Source organism: Mirounga leonina, unplaced genomic scaffold, assembly GCF_011800145.1.
Source record: "Mirounga leonina isolate KUSES-001 unplaced genomic scaffold, KU_Mleo_1.0 Mir_239, whole genome shotgun sequence".
Taxonomy (NCBI): Eukaryota; Metazoa; Chordata; class Mammalia; order Carnivora; family Phocidae; genus Mirounga; species Mirounga leonina.
This window is the reverse complement of record NW_023270624.1, coordinates 965684-980741: the sequence shown is the minus strand read 5'-3', so window position 1 is coordinate 980741 and position 15058 is coordinate 965684. Positions and strand designations below refer to the sequence as shown.

General features: G+C 42.5%; 1 protein-coding gene across 2 annotated transcripts in view; it reads left to right on the top strand.

Moving 5' to 3' along the window:
* The window catches only part of CANX (calnexin), a 34200-nt gene extending 19362 nt beyond the window's left edge, over positions 1-14838 (top strand). Inside the window, exons 7-15 of one of the 2 annotated variants that reach the window (XM_035029389.1) lie at positions 246-438; positions 2647-2836; positions 5733-5846; positions 6128-6284; positions 8381-8596; positions 9274-9393; positions 10253-10379; positions 10562-10656; positions 12486-14838. In XM_035029389.1, coding sequence (XP_034885280.1) covers positions 246-438; positions 2647-2836; positions 5733-5846; positions 6128-6284; positions 8381-8596; positions 9274-9393; positions 10253-10379; positions 10562-10656; positions 12486-12539 — 1266 coding nt within the window. In that variant the 3' untranslated portion in view covers positions 12540-14838. The remainder of the gene's footprint in view (positions 1-245; positions 439-2646; positions 2837-5732; positions 5847-6127; positions 6285-8380; positions 8597-9273; positions 9394-10252; positions 10380-10561; positions 10657-12485) is intronic. The other variant, XM_035029390.1, reaches the window with a different exon arrangement.
* The last annotated feature ends 220 nt before the right edge of the window (positions 14839-15058 follow it).

The window sequence follows — 15058 nt, the reverse complement described above, 5'->3', positions numbered from 1 at the left end:
TAGATACATGCATTACTCTTTTTTTTTTTAAAGTACCTTCCTATATCTTCATGTAAAGTTCTCTGGTAATTTCTGGTTATTCCTTTTCACTGGTATCTATATAAGCCTCGTAAATGAATCAACTTTTTCTTTAAGGTGCCAAAAATTTACTTGGGATTTTATTAGAGGAAATAGCATACTTTGAAAGTTTGCTTTTGAACACTTTGATTGAGTCACTTAAAAATAATTCATTTTTGTTTCTGAAGGATCAGTTCCACGACAAGACCCCTTATACGATTATGTTTGGTCCAGATAAATGTGGAGAAGACTATAAATTGCACTTCATCTTCCGCCACAAAAACCCCAAAACCGGTATATATGAAGAAAAGCATGCCAAGAGGCCAGATGCAGATCTGAAGACCTATTTTACTGATAAGAAAACACATCTTTATACATTAAGTAAGAAAACATATTAATTTGGGGGTGTTATGGCACTATACATTTATCATCTGTTTAATTTAAAAATTGCACATCTGCAGAAGACCCACGCCTGCAAATAAGAGTCTCTGTTGACTTAATATCTTAGTGGTAAAAAGGACTTAATTTCTCAGCACTAAGAAAAGCTTCTTTTCCCATAGGTTGAATTGAGAAGTGGGGTTTGAGACCGTTCTAAGAGTAAGCTTTTATGTTCCATAAAGAGCTTTGCTGATTCCCCTCATTTTCTCCCATTGTGTATTTTGTTGTTGATAACATGTTAAATAATGGGACGCAATAGAAATATATGTACATTTTTTTCAAATTCTCTTTCATTTGAACTTTGGATGCTCCAATACCTAGATAGTTGGGGTTTGTGTGTGTGTGTGTTTAAGATTTTATTTGTCAGAGAGAGCACACGCAGGGGGAATGGTAGGGCACAGGGAGAAGGTGGCTCCCCGCTGAGCAAGGAGCCCGATGCGGGACTTGATCCCAGGACCCTCGGGATCAAGACGTTTAACCAACTGAGCCACCTAGAGTTGAGTTTAATCATTTGGACGTTGGAATGCATTTTTTATTTTATTATTATTATTTTTTAAAGATTTGTTTGTTTTTGAGAGAGAGAGAGACCGTGCAAGGGAGGTGAGAGGCAGAGAGAGAGAGAAATCCTCAAGCACACTCTGCACTGAGCACAGAGCCTGGCGTGGGCTCGAGACCAGGACCTGAGCTGAAACCAAGAGCCAGCTGCTTAACTGACTGAGCCACCCAGGGGCCCCTGGAATGTGTTTTTTATTTTAATGAAGCTTTTCCTGCTGGTTTGAGTATATGTGGACATGTCTCTTTTCCTAAAGAATACAGTAACCTTTTTTCTTTATAACAAAAGTAACACATGCTCTGTATAGAATTCAAAAGCTAGAAATAAGCAAACAAAAGACATTTAAAATTATCTGAAATATCAACATTGTAGTATGTATTTGGCTATATGTGTATAAACACATGTAATGTTTTATTAAAAGTTGAACGTGCTAGGGGCGCCTGGGTGGCTCAGTCGGTTGAGTGGCTGGCTCTTTTTTTTAAGATTTTATTTATTTACTTAATTGACAGAGAGACAGCGAGAGAGGGAACATAAGCAGGGGGAGTGGGAGAGGGAGAAGCAGGCTTCCCGCGGAGCAGGGAGCCCGATGTGGGGCTCGATCCCAGGACCCTGGGACCATGACCTGAGCTGAAGGCAGTCGCTTAACCGACTGAGCCACCCAGGCTCCCCGAGTGGCTGGCTCTTGATGTCAACTCAGGTCATGATCTTGGAGTCGTGGGATTGAGCCCCGCGTCTGGCTCTATGCTCAGCAGGGAGTCTGCTTGAGGATTCTCTTTCCCTCTCCTTGCACACATGCACGCACTTTCTCTCTCTCTCTCTCTCTCTCTCAGATAAATTTAAAAAAAAGTTGGACGTGCTGTATTTCACTTGCTCCCCTCACAAAAGTAGGAATCTCTCTGAGAGTACATATGACTGATCACATTGCTGGTCTCATGATCATTGATGTCAGTGGTATGGGCGCTCCTTGCTTTCCGTGGTATTCTGGATGTGCTGGGACTTAGCCAGGTGCCTGTGAGACATTTAGGTGTGGGATCCAGGCTTCAGAGGAAGTCTCACTTAAGATACCTTTATGGATTTAAAGTTCCCCTGGACTCCAGAAGTACAACCGTAAGTAGGCATGTAGTTTAATAAATAAGATCAAGAGCTTGTGTACTTTGAAATTTTGGTGACATATATGGTAGTACCAATTCAAAAAATGAGGAAATGGGCTTTTCTTTTTTTTTGCTCTGAGGTGATGGTTATAATAAATTAACTTATTTGCCTGTTGACTAATGTGTAACCATTTGTGTCAGACTATTATTGCATTAGTTCTTTGGTGTTTTGATGTTTTTAATGTCTATAAGTAGTCTTCTGGCATTTTAAATTTTATGTATCATTTGCTTTAATTTTAAAATCCTGAGGAACTAGCATTTATGATCTACAAATATGGAAGAGAGAGTTAACTTACATAAGGCTCCAAGACCATGTTCTGACTGACACCCTGAGGTCATTACACTGTGCTTCCGTTTTATATTAGAAATATGATCTGCTGTGGTAAAGAGAGCTTGGGGAGTGAGTGGTTAATTTATTTTTCTTTAATTGCATTTCATTTTTTTCAGTCTTGAATCCAGATAATAGTTTTGAAATATTAGTGGACCAATCTGTTGTGAATAGTGGAAATTTGCTAAATGACATGACTCCTCCTGTAAATCCTTCACGTGAAATTGAGGACCCAGAAGACCAGAAGCCTGAGGATTGGGATGAAAGACCAAAAATACCAGATCCCGATGCTGTCAAACCAGATGACTGGTGAGTCTTTGCAGTGCAGCATTTCATATGTTCCACATGGCTTAAGCAACTCAGTGTTGGCTAAGATCTCATAATTTCAGTAATCTGTGATGCTGTCTAAATGGTAGGAAAAATGGAGACCACTATAGCTGAAAATGGGCGATAATGGTCATCTGGATTGCCTAATACCATTTTACAAGCCACAAAATGCTGAAGTTGATGAGTTTGCCAGTGGTAACATGGGTGGTTTGTAGCAGAACCTTTCTTGGCCTTGCTCTTCCAGTGCTTTTATGAATTAACATTTGAAAGTCTTGAAATTTTATTTATTTTTTTAAAGATTTTGGGGCACCTAGGTGGCTCAGTTGGTTAATCGTCTACCTTTGGCTCAGGTCATGATCTCAGGGTCTTGGGATCTAGCCCTGTATCAGGCTCCCTGCTTAATTTTTATTTATTTGAGAGAGAGAGAACTCATGCGTGCACAAGTGGGGGGGTGGAGGGGTAGAGGGAGAGGGCTCCCCTCTGAGCAGGGAGCCGAAAGTGGGGCTCGATCCCAGGACCCTGAGATCATGACCTGAGCCGAAGGCAGTTGCTAACCAATGGAGCCACCCAGGTGCCCCAAAATTTTAAATTTTAATTTGAAAAATAACCTTTTCCCCATTAAATAACACTCAAGACATCTCTGCTCTGTATTGGGCAATGGAATACAAAGCCACAGGGATACCAGCTGCCCGCATGACTCCCAGTCCAGCTGTAAGATAGGCAGGTGAAGTTGGCATGTATGTGGTGAGTGATCTAATAGTAGGTATTATTAGTAAGTGACCAGAGCACCAAGTATACCTGGTCCAGGGGTGGTTTCTTGGAGCAGAGCAAGTCAAACTGGGACTTGGAAGTCGGGTAGGAGTCAAGCAAATGGTGAAGATGGGAAATGATATTCCCAGCTTGTGCAAAAATAGAGGAGTAGGAGTGAGCTTGACATGTGTGAGTGAACTTGAGTATACGCTGTGTAGCCTTTCTTGTAGGATAAGAATTGGAGAGTGAGGAAAAGTGAGAACAACAGGGCTGTACTCTTGTGTATGGCCGTGTTTGAACTCCGATACAGTGACTTTCAGAAATGTCAGGAAGTGACAAAGAGCCGTTAAATTCTAGCTGATATTTTTCCTTTCTTAAAGTATGTGTACCTGGGGGCGCCTGGGTGGCTCAGTCATTAAGCGTCTGCCTTCGGCTCAGGTCATGATCCCAGGGTCCTGGATTGAGCCCCGCATTGGGCTCCCTGCTCCGTGGGGAGCCTGCTTCTCTCTCTCCCACTCCCCCTGCTTGTGTTCCTGCTCTCGCTGTCTCTCTCTCTGTCAAATAAATAAATAAAATCTTAAAAAAAAAAAAGTATGTGTACCTGAACTTTCATGCCGCACTAGTGTAAACGCTGAATTTATTTGTGTATTCACGAACATAGATCTGGATTCAGCCTATTTCAGTATCACGCTCCTTAACTAGCGGATTTATTTTGGGGGTAGGAGTGTGAATGTTTAGCTTCATTAAAAGGGCCAGCTAAATGTTATACAATGTTCTCATGCAATTAATTTAAAACAAGCATGAGTCAAAAAGAAGCATAATCCTGATAGAGGATAGAAGATGTCTTTGCTTACCAGTTAATATGATATGTTTCATAGTAACCGTGTAAAACTTTGAAATTAGTTACTTGACAAACTTTTATTTTAAGGGTAATTGTTTGAGGGGCGCCTGGGTGGCTCAGTCGTTAAGCGTCTGCCTTCGGCTCAGGTCATGATCCCAGGGTCCTGGGATCGAGCCCCGCATCGGGCTCCCTGCTTAGCAGGAAGCCTGCTTCTCCTTCTCCCACTCCCCCTGCTTGTGTTCCTGCTTTCACTCTCTCTCTCTCTGTCAAATAAATAAATAAAATTAAAAAAAAAAAAAAAAGAGTAATTGTTTGAGTTACAATTCACATACTAAAATCCACCCTCGTAATTGGTACAATTCAGCAGTTCGGTATATTCACAGAACCATCCCCACTGTCTAATTCCAGAACATTTGTATCACCCAAAAAGAAATCCATACCCATTAAGCGGTTACTTCCTGTTTCCCCCTTCCACCAGCCCCTTGGCAATCACTAAACTACTTTCTATCTCTGGATTAACCTATTCTGGACGTAGCATACTGTAATGTATGACCTTTTGTGTCTGGCTTCTTTCACTGAGCATAATGTCTTCAGGGTTCATCCATGTTGAAGCATGTGACAGTACTCCATTCCTCTTTCTGAGCGAATAATACTCCATCGTGTGATAACCGCCACACTTCATCCATTCCCCGGTTGACTGACGTTTAGGTTGTCTCCCTGTTTTGGCAGTGGTTATGAGCCCTGCTGCTATGAACAGTCGTTACAGATTTTGAATGGTTCTGCATTTTCATTGCTCTTGGAGCAGAATTGCTGCTGTTTTTAACTTTCCCACCAGTAACGTTATGAGAGTCCTGGTTTCTCCACATCCTCGCCAGCACTTGTTTTTATCAGTCATTTTTCTCACAGCCATCCTAGTGGTCGTGAAGTGATCGCTTATTAGGGCTTTGATTGGCATTTCCCTGGTGGCTAACGATGTTACACATCATTTCGTGTGCTTATTGGCCCTCTGTGTATCTTTGGAGAAATGTCTATTCACATCCTTTGCCAGTGTTTAAGTTGGGTTGTCTTTTTATTATTGAATTGTAAGAGCTCTCTATTCTGAATACTAGACCACTATCATAGGAATGAATTACTCTCTTCTATTTTCTAGGAGGAATTATTTTAAATTTTGAGATTAAGTGTGACTGAAATATTTTCAGATTGCCCTGTTTCAGATTCATGACGTGGGATCACATTGTGATTTTTCAGTCAGTGTTGTCATAATTAGCTTTTTCTTTTGTGTTTAAGGGATGAAGATGCCCCTGCTAAGATTCCAGATGAAGAAGCTACAAAGCCTGAAGGCTGGTTAGATGATGAGCCCGAATATGTACCTGATCCAGATGCGGAGAAGCCAGAGGATTGGTAAGAGCTTCAGTTAACTTTTTAAATTACTGCTTTTTTATTGAAGTGAAAGTTAATGATTAAATATAGCCAAGTGTCCAACTTAAGTGTAGAGCTCAACAAATTTAATTACGTGTTTGTCTTTAATGCACCTGTCATGAAAAACCCTTCTTACTGGAAATGCAGGAGTAAGATGATACTCCAGTGACACAGTATGACTGCAGGATTTCAGGGGAGCCCTGGCGTGGCCGTCCTAGTCTCGCATCACAGAATCTATTTGTAATTTGTCTGTATCTCCACAGGGATGAAGATATGGATGGGGAATGGGAGGCTCCTCAGATTGCCAACCCTAAGTGTGAGTCGGCCCCTGGGTGTGGTGTCTGGCAGCGACCTATGATTGACAACCCTAATTATAAGGGCAAATGGAAGCCTCCCATGATTGACAATCCTAACTACCAGGTTTGTGCCTCCTGATGGTTGAGTTACCTCATTGATCTGTTTGTTTGGATAGAAGTTTTGTCTGTAGCGAGGCTGCGTGGTTGATCACTGTATTCAAACAACTGAATTAAAAGCAAACTTGAGGGGCGCCTGGGTGGCTCAGTCACTGGGCGTCTGCCTTCGGCTCAGGTCATGATCCCAGGATCCTGGGATCGAGCCCTGCATCGGGCTCCTGGCTCCGCGGGAAGCCTGCTTCTTCTCCCATTCCCCCTGCTTGTGTTCCCTCTCACGCTGTCTCTCTCTCTCTCTGTCAATTAAATAAATAAAATCTTTAAAAAACAAAACCAACTTGAGGGGTGCCTGGGTGGCTCAGTCAGTTGAGAGTCCAACTCCTGATCTCAGCTCAAATCTCAAGAGTCAGGTGGTGACTTGAACCCCCGCGTTAGGCTCCACGCCCAGCTTAAAAAAAAAACCCAAAAAACAAACTTCAGAATTGAGAGAGAGCTTATATGCTAGGTGTTGAAAAAATACACCTAGGGACTGGAAAGAGGTTTCATAATTGCTTTGTAACCTGTGTTTAAAAACAGAAAAGAAAAATGGAAAGCTTGTTATTTGGGCACCCTGCTGTTGTGTGGTGTGGGGTGTTGCAGCCACTGGATCCAAACTGGCGATCCGTGGGATGCAGTGGGTAGAGCGTGGAGACGGGAGGGGGCTCCCTGACCCCGAGTCTGCCCAGTGCTTCGCCTCAGTATCTCAGCTGTGAAAAGACGGTACAGATGGTGATGTTATAAAGCTGCAGCTTTGCTACAGACGTAACCACTCAGACCCTGGTCTCCTCAGTTTCTGTCCTAGTCAAATGATTTGTCATCATTAATTTCCACTTTGTCCCCCTTTACTTTGTCTTATTTTTCACAAAATAATTTATTTCAGAGAAAAAGAGAGCACGAGCGTGCAGTGGGGAGGGGTAGGAGAGGGAGAGAGAGTGTTAAGCCATCTCCGGGCTGAGCGTGGAGCCTGACATGGGGCTCAATCTCAAGACCCCAAGATCACGACCTGAGCCCAAATCAGTAGTCAGACATTCAGGATGCCTGGGTGGCTCAGTCAGTTAAGTGGCTGCCTTCGGCCCAGGTCATGATCCCAGGGCCCTGGGATTGAGTCCCACATCGGGCTCCTTGCTCAGCAGGGAACCTGCTTCTCCCTCTCTCCCCCTCTGCTTGTGCTCTCTCTGTCAAATAAATAAAAATAAAATCTTTAAAAAAAAAAAAAAGAGTCAGACATTCAACCAATTGAGCCATCTAGGCATCCCTGTCCCCCTTTAAAATGTAAGGTATGGGTGTGTGTCTCTGTGCATATGCTATGTGTATACTTTTCTGTTTGTAAGTGTATTTTTAGTTGTGTATTCAAGCAATAAGATAAATTAAAATCGCCCTTGAATTAAAACCGCCCTTTAGCTGTTCTGTGGATGGCCATTTGGGTGGATTGCCTTCCACGCATTTTTGCTTTCAGAGTCTTTGCTGCAGTGATCACCCTTGCGTGTGTCTGGGTATGTGTGGTAACTATTCCTCTAGCTAGTTATCAAGAAGTACAATTGCTGGTTGAAGGTCACGTACATTGCGAATCCCCACTGAGCAAGCCTGTGCTTGTTCAAGGCTATTCGTTGATAAGAGTCTTGTTGGAATGTGCCAGGCAGAGCGAGGTGTTGGTTTGGGTCAAGGTCAGGGTTGAGGTTAGAAATTGAAAGTAGTTGGAGTCCAGACATCTTCATCATTTTCTCCCTGGTACTCAGTTACGTTTTACAAAGTCAACACTACCGTCACTGATCATGCACAATTGGTCTTAACTCTTATTTGTGGTGTTCATTATCTGAAATGTTGTGTTTTGGTTTTTTTTAAGATTTTATTTATTTATTTGACAGAGAGAGACACAGCGAGAGAGGGAACACAAGCAGGGGGAGTGGGAGAGGGAGAAGCAGGCTTCCCGCTGAGCAGGAAGCCTGATGTGGGGCTCAATCCCAGGACCCTGGGATCATGACCTGAGCAGAAGGCAGACGCTTAACGACTGAGCCACCCAGGTCCCCTATTTGAAATGTTTTAAAAAAATATATATTTTTTTTCCAGGGAATCTGGAAGCCCCGAAAAATACCAAATCCGGATTTCTTTGAAGATCTGGAACCTTTCAAAATGACTCCTTTTAGTGCTATTGGTTTGGAACTGTGGTCCATGACCTCCGATATTTTTTTTGACAACTTTATTGTTTGCGGGGATCGAAGAGTAGTTGATGATTGGGCCAATGATGGATGGGGACTGAAGAAGGCTGCTGACGGGGCTGCCGAGGTTCGTGTTCACTTGCTTCTTAGGCATTTATGTCTGTTATTGCTGGGGACAAATTGTTCCTTTTGTGGCAGGCAATCTTCTAGGATTTGTCTTTTCCCTTATTTGAGAATATTGGCATAAAATGTGGGACTGGATGCCTGCTAAAGACAAAATACTGGGTGTTTGGACATGATTTCGTTAGTCTAATGTAATGGCTTTAGATTCCCTATTTGTGTTAGGGTAGGGTTTTTTGTTGCTTTTTTTTTTTAATTACCGTGCTAAAATATGTTTAACAAAATTTGTCATTTAGGGTATTTTAATGCACTCTTAAATGTTGAATCTTGGTTTACCAGTATATGCAATTTTCACACAATTGGCCACATGGTCGAGCTATGAGTGGGAGAGCCAGAGATACTGATCAAGAAATTCTCCATTCACTGGCCCTGAGGTTAAGGGGGCCTCTGGCAGGTGATTAAGAATCCTGTGTTGACATCTGTGAAAGGGAAATCACCTTGATGATAAGAGTGGGGGGGAAATGGAGGCTTTTCTCTTATTTCCTTTTTATATTGTCTGAATATCTTGGCTCGAACCCTTTGACAAAGGAGGAGCCTGAGTAGTGCCATGCAGAAATTGAACAGTGCAGCCTATATTTGGTGTCAAAACCGAGGACCTGAAGTCTGTCCCGTCCTGTTTTTCAGCCAGGTGTAGTGGGGCAGATGATTGAGGCCGCTGAGGAGCGCCCGTGGCTCTGGGTGGTCTACATTTTGACCGTAGCTCTGCCCGTGTTTCTTGTTATCCTCTTCTGCTGCTCTGGAAAGGTATGAGTTTTTCTGTTTAGTCACTTTTATATATTAGTATAACTAAGATCTTTTGCCTGAAGTTTTCTTGGCAATGACTGGGTCACATCTGAAACCTTAGTCACTGCTCTCAGTGGCCATATATTGTGCCCAGGTGGGAGTAGGATTTACAGCCCTTCGGTTTCTAGTAGTAGTTAAGCCTGCTGTATTACTCTTCCCTAATATTTGGCAGCAGTTCTGGAAAACAAAAATAAAAAACCCAACAACTTAGATACAAAACCAGCCATCTGGACCCAAACCAGCTTTTCCTCCTTGTCATAGCTGTTTGTATTCATATACTTTATAACAGTCTTTGATTTTTTTTTCATTATCCATTCTTCCCTCAGCATCCCCACGCTCCCTCCAAAAATACATGTGGGGGTAATCCAGCCTTATTTTAAAGTTTTTCTAATTTAGTCTTTGTTGTATGCAATCCAAAAACCAGGAAAGAAAATTTTGTTTAGGTACTCTACTTCTATTAAATGAGGATTGTGTTTCACCTTGCATTCGATGTTTTGTAACCTGATCCCCAGGTTTCCTTTTTCAGTCTTCTCCCCCCACCACGGTTCTGTCTGCGTGTCTGTGCCTCAGTCATCTTGACTGTTTAGATCTGCATGTTCCTGCCTCACCTCTTTGTTCTTACTGTGCCTCCTGCCTTTGACACACACACATGCTCACTGAAGAGAGAGCTCTCGGGGCAGGAATTCTTTCTTAACATTTTTATTTATCTATGCCAGTATATGGCCTTGTGCAGAACTTTATTCATAGGCATTCAATAATTATGTGATAATGTACATAAAAATGTGAACAAAACTGTTGGTGCTTTGGGGGAATATTTCAGAAACAGTCCAGTCCTGTGGAGTATAAGAAGACCGATGCTCCCCAACCAGATGTGAAGGAGGAGGAAGAAGAAAAGGAAGAGGAAAAGGACAAGGGAGATGAGGATGAGGAGGGCGAAGAAAAACTTGGTAAGTAGACCCCAGAATATCTGCTTTACGCCAAGACCCTAAGATGTTTCAAACTCAGAAGCAAGTGACGACGCTAAAGATTGCCCTAGACTCCAGAGGTGTGTCCTAAGGCTACTGGTCTCATTATCAAAAACAAGTATGAGGTTTTGCTCAGTTTGTTGTACTTTTGGTCTCTGTCTCAGAAGAGAAGCAGAAGAGTGATGGTGAAGAAGATGGTGGCACTGCCAGTCAGGAGGAGGACGACAGGAAACCTAAAGCAGAGGTAACGGCAGAAGGTGTACGTATTCCAGCCCGAGCAGCTTGGGGGAAGATGCATTTAAGTAGGGGCTTATTTTCAGAGAGTTAATTTTCATGGGCTGTGGCAGTAAAAAAAAAAAAAAAAAAGCTAGAATTAATTTTGTAAGAGTGGAATTCTTAGCAACACAGGTACACATTTCCTTGGATCATTTTAAACTACATCTGAATCTCAGAAGTATTTTTCTGTGCTGCAGATGGTTTTCTGGAATAAGCAGAAGGTTTCAGGGGAAAACCAATAAAATGTTTGCGAAAATGGTAACTTCAGGTTATTACTGAACACGTCTGTCTCCTCTCTCTCCCCACTGTGCCCTGAAAAAGTATTTCCTTCCCTGGTGGTCTAGTGGTTAGGAGGAGAAAAAAAAATATTTCTTGAACAATGATTTCATTGTATTCTAAAATTTTTGTCCATGTGGCTTATGGATTTGTTCATTCAACAAGTATTTATGGAGTGCCCATCATGGGCTGCACATTGTCAGTGAACAAGACAAAGATACCCTTCCTTTGGGGGGCCTAAATTCCATTGGGAGGAAATTGACAATAAGCTGTAGGCATTATAAGGAAGTAAATGAATAGTATGTTAGGAAGCGATAGGCCATGAAAAAGAAAAGTAGGACAGGAAAAGGTATTGGAAGTACTGGAGGTGGGATGGGATGGGTTGCAGTGTTAGAGATGGTAGGCCTTGTTGAAGAGGTGACCCTGGGGCAGACCGGAAAGAGATAAAGAACTTTGCCGTAGAGGTGTCCATGGGAAGAATGTTCCTGCAGAGACAACAACCAGTACGGAGGCCTGAAGTAGTAGTCTAGAAGACCCTGTGGCCAGTAGAGTAGGGGGCGGAGGAAAGCAGGGTGGGGAAGGCTCCAGAGGAGGTGGGGCCTCCCAGGCCACGGTGTGGGCTTGGCTTCTTCTGGTGAAATGGGCAGCCATCGCAGGCTTTGGGGCACAGGCGTGACAGGATCTGCTTAGGCTGGCTGCCGTGGTTTCTACAGAATCAACGAGGCCAGGTCGGAGGCTGCTGCGATAATGCAGGCGGGATCCGCGGGATCCGGTGGCTCCGAGCAGGGTGATAGGAGAGTGTGAGAACTCACTGGGCTTCTGGGTCCAGATTTGGGTGCATTGGATAGGACGTATGAGGGAAAGAGAATGATCTACACTTTCCTTGGGGCCCTTTTCAGTCTGCTCCTTCCTGGAAAACCCTATGCAGTTTCCATTCCAGCTTCTACAACTGCCCCTCCATCGATAAAGGTCAATGCTGTTTCTATTTTCTTTGGCTATATTCTGTGTCAACTACGATGTAGACTTTCAACTAGATGTGCTTCTTTCAGGCAGGGACCAGTCTCACACACATATTTTATATTCCCCAGTCATCCTCACTCTGTAGAGTAGGAGTTACAGTCTTGAGTGTTGTGTGGGGCTCTGCTAGGATCATCTTCCATCCCCTGAGATCCTAGCTTTCTCAGCCTCAGAACGGGGCCGATGTGCCCACAGGCCAGTAGGTTCGGTTATTCAGGATTCAGCAAGATCACGTGGGAAAGCAGGGCATCTGGTCCTTTTTAAAGCAAATGTTGATGGGTTAGATTGAGGAAAGTGGATGTTTACAGAAAACCATACAGACTAAATTAGAGCACACAGAACCCTGCCACCTCTGAGATAGCTGTTGTTTTTGGTGCATTTTCTTCTAATCATTTTTCTTCTCTTATTTGGTCCTCAGATGGGTTACCCTGAGCCTGGCTGATCTTGAAAGCTTGGTGAAGTTTTAACTTGTTTAAAGCATGCTAATTATAGCGAATTTCTTATTTTTTCAACCAACAGGAGGATGAAATTTTGAACAGATCACCAAGAAACAGAAAGCCTCGAAGAGAGTGAAACAATCTTAAGAACTTGATCTGTGATTTCCTCTCCCTCCCCTTCCCCTGCAAGCGTGGTCCTAGGAGAGGGCCTGGCACACCTTAGGTTGAAACTCAGAAAACCTCCAGACGTCACCATCGACAGGCTCCAGTCGAACACTAGCCCGTGTAATTGTAAACATCTAAGCTGTCAGTAATTGCAGTTGTGACATAAAGGACCCTGTTTCTGTAGAAAGCAAGCATATAACATTAATGGTTGTGAAATGTAACATGAAGCAACTAACTCGTATTTTTGTTTTTGTTTTTAAACATCCTTGTTTTTTAAAATAGAGTGATAGAACTTTGCCAGTCTTTAAATTCTTGGCTTAATTTAATATATTAATCTGTCCATGCAGAAATAACACCAACCTTTAGAAATGCTAGGGGGATGAATTGCAGTTTTTATAACCAAATTTGTTTTTTAAGTTTGGTATTACAAAACATTCAAGTGTTCTCTGTCCCTTAAAATGGATAATCATGTTGAAAGTACAGTCGTTACGTGGTTATAATCTTGTTTGGCTTGCTTCCATCACCCAGTTTCTCTTAAGGAAACTGAGGGGATGGACTGGATGGAAGCCCAAATTTATAGAAAGGTTCTGTTTCATTTGTATTAAAAATAGACATACAGAAAGAAGAAACTTTTCCTCTTGATGTTGGTTAGACCGTACAGTGCGTGTGTTCTGTTGCCCTTGGAACAGCTGTGTTCCCAGACAGTCAGTGGAGGAGGTGACATAAGGTGGCACTCGGGCGATCATGCTTCCCAAACTGGGAGAGTCTGGGCTCCAGCCTTCCGGAGCAGGTGGCCATGTAAGGAATGCTCCCAGGGCACGGGAGCTCCCAAGTAGATGCCGATGTTTTCATCACTTCTTCCACTGTGTTGACACTGTTTCCTTCCCTGTTGCCCCAAATCCCCGGCTTTCTCCTCTGCTATGCATTTTCTTCACAGCGCAGCTTGCAGTCCGTCGCTGAAAATGATTATAAGCTCCGCATAGTGTTAAGCTTTATTGTGATTAAGTGTATGTTTCTTCTTCCTTTTTTAAGCAGACCCACACCTTTCCAGGGTCAAAGTATAGGATAGAATACTGTCTTTCATTTTTATCCATTTCTTTTACTCTGTGTAAAGACTTGAGAAGTCTGAGCCAGAGGTGAGCCAACTCAGAATTGACTGTAATTGAACATAGGCGAAAAGTATTTATGGGAGGAGTGACATACAGCATGAATTTTCTGATTTTTTTTTAGCTGCTAAACTTTTTAAGTCTTCATTTGCAGTTCATGTAACCTTTGTGTCTTAAATTACATGATAAAGCAGTCCTGTTGAAAAAAAATTTTTTTGTTTGGGTATGTGGCTTGTAGAATTCTTTAAAAAGTGATCTTAGATTTGTTTTTTTCATGTGGAATGCAGATGGGTGCTATCAGAGCCTCTCCCCCATCACTATAGTGTAATATCATTATTACACCACACTGAAATGTATTCAGAGTTGTTTTAGCTTTATTCTTTCTTCAGAGGTGTTTCAAATGTACCGGTGATACTGTTTCTTGCACTGAATATATAAACACTCCAAAGTGTTTATATTGGGGAGATTTGGGGAGGAAGTATATTCGTAAAAGATGAAGGCTGTATCTGTTTATTTTGTTTATCTTCAATTTTTTACTGGTTCACTGAAATTCTTATGAGGGTGGGATGAATTTTTCTTGCTGTTCAGTGCTTTATCCTTTTCATCTGTTGTTCTGTGGTCACAGTGACCTTAGCTATGTAGCAGACTTTCCCAGATGTATTGAGTGCAAATAAACAGTTACTTAGCAAGACCTGAAAATATGTCTGCAGGTTTCTCCTTGAAGCAAATGTGTGGGATTATGGCATTTCCAGAAACCTGCCTTCACTGACCGTTGACGTTACATCTCGTGTCTCACTTAACAGTTTCTTCCAGCCCAGGTGTGGAATGACAAATATAGAGTGTTCCTTTGCCTTTCCAGGATTACTTAGCAAAGTTTGTCAAAAAAACAAAACAAAAGTCTTTTCTTGGTTCTCTTTTTCACTCTTTGTTGAAGGTGCACCCTTCCGATTAAATGTCTGACACATCAGTGAATGACCAGCAGTGTTTAGCTCTTCAAATGCACTTACATTATAGTTTTACGTGCTGGCTGTCTGTCACAGTGTTGTAAAATGCCCACTCCATCAGATGTGTTCCTCGATTTCTCTTATCCACAAAATACTCTCCATTTTTCTCAAATTGTCACGTCACTAAATGGTATTACATTAAAGCCCTCTGTTAAGTGTCTGCTTTTGACTGAACTTCTTCATGGTAACTTTCAATTCAAGTGTTTTACTGCAGAAAATGTGAATGGTTGAGTATTACTTCATGTCTTCATGTGGATTTGATCCAGTCAATTCAGTGTAGATTCTGCCGCCTTTTTCTTCTGGATTGGGGGTCAGCAGTTTCTGTTGTATAATAGGGATAGCAGCTCGGGGGGGGGGGGGGGGGGTTTGATTTTTGTTTT